General features: G+C 43.4%; 1 protein-coding gene across 1 annotated transcript in view; it reads left to right on the forward strand.

Annotated features, from left to right (window-relative positions):
* Positions 1-1,632, forward strand: part of SPINK5 (serine peptidase inhibitor, Kazal type 5) — a 71,127-nt gene that overhangs the window by 56,430 nt on the left and 13,065 nt on the right. Inside the window, exons 19-20 of the mRNA XM_015572606.1 lie at positions 399-471; positions 1,194-1,321. Of these exons, the coding sequence (XP_015428092.1) occupies positions 399-471; positions 1,194-1,321 (201 nt within the window). The remainder of the gene's footprint in view (positions 1-398; positions 472-1,193; positions 1,322-1,632) is intronic.

Below are 1,632 nucleotides of genomic sequence, written 5' to 3' on the forward strand. Positions count from 1 at the left end.
AGGAGGTAGCTGTGATGAAGAAGCTCTTTTAAAAATATGTTTTTATTGATGTTAGAGAGAGAGGATGGCAGAAGGATAGAGAGATAAAAACATCGATGAGAGAGAAACATCAATCAGCTGCCTCCTGTGCACCCCCTACTGGGGATGGATCGAGCCTGCAAGTTGGGCATGTGCCATAACTGGGACTCGAACTGGGGACCTCTTGGTTCATGGGTCAACGCTCAACTACTGAGCCATACCAGCCAGACAAGGAAGCTTCTTAATAACCCAGCTGGCTGTCCATGATGGGGACATGCGGAGACATTCTCTGTTCAGGAAGAGATCTAGGATACATAAACTCGAAGGGGCCTTTGAAACCTGGGTACATGTTAACAAGATGACTCTTGACTCTTTTCTAGGGAAAAACAAGCAGGTGGAAAAAATACATATTCTGGCTATAGAGCAAATGGGACTGAATCAGCATCAGGAAAGGTGAGTCATTTACTTGGTGTTGGCAAGAATGGTCTTTCTGTAAGTCAACATATGACTATCAAAAATATGGAAAGAAGGTGTCATTGTTGCCAACCTAGATCTTGCCCTTAGATCAGAAGCCATCATTAATGTAAATATCACCAGCAGCTTGTTCAGTGTGGAAATTTAACATCAAATGGAAATCTTTCAGTCTTATCCTTTACAAAGCACTTTTATACATAGTAGTTAATTCTCTCAATAGCCTAGTAAAATTTTGAGTCAAAATCTTCAATAGTTCTTCTTCCTCCTCCTCCTCCTCCTCCTCCTCCTTCTTCTTCTTCTTCTTCTCGTTCTTCTTCTTCTTCTTCTTCTTCTTCATCATCTCCTCCACCTCCTCCTCCTCCTTCCGCCTCCTTCCTCCCCCCCTCTTCCTCCTCCCCCGCTCCTCCTTCTCCCTCCAAATACAAGCAAGACTTTATTTAGAAAGTCATAGAGGTAAGAGAAGTGAGCCATGGAAGAAGTGAGCCAGCAGAGCTACATGAGCTCAGGAAACAAGTTACAGAGGCAAAAGAAAGGCCATTGGAACTTAGGAGAAAGTGAGAAGCAAGGAAAACATGCCTGAGGGGAAGGGAAAGGCATGGGCATGCTCCACAGAGAGAGCCACCCAAATCTTCAGATTTCAAAGCCCAGTCAAATACTGTATGAAAACAGTCATTCCTAATGTAGTCTTCCCTTCTTTTCAGGATCCCTGTGATGAATATAGAGGCCAAATGAAAAATGGACAACTTCTCTGCACCCGAGAAAGTGATCCTGTCCGTGATTCAAATGGCAAGACACATGGAAATAAATGTGCAATGTGTAAGGAAAAACTGTGAGTATTTTTTTTAAAAATGGGCCTTTAAAATAGAACCAGAGTAATGGAAGCATCAAACAGACTGTCCTACCTATGAGGGAAGACGGGGGTGGGGGAGTTGAGGAGGGAGGGGGTAAGAGATCAACCAAAGGACTTGTATGCATGCATATGAGCACAACCAATGGACACAGACAAGAGAGAGGGGATAAGAGCATGTGCTGGGGCTGGGGGCGGCTGGGGAGAGGTCAATGAGGGAAAAGGAGACTTATGAAATACTAAAACAATAAAGTATTTAAGTTACAAAAATGGGCATTTAATTGTGAGTCTTA

This window comes from Myotis davidii, unplaced genomic scaffold (assembly GCF_000327345.1).
Source record: "Myotis davidii unplaced genomic scaffold, ASM32734v1 scaffold89, whole genome shotgun sequence".
In the NCBI taxonomy this organism is placed as follows: Eukaryota; Metazoa; Chordata; class Mammalia; order Chiroptera; family Vespertilionidae; genus Myotis; species Myotis davidii.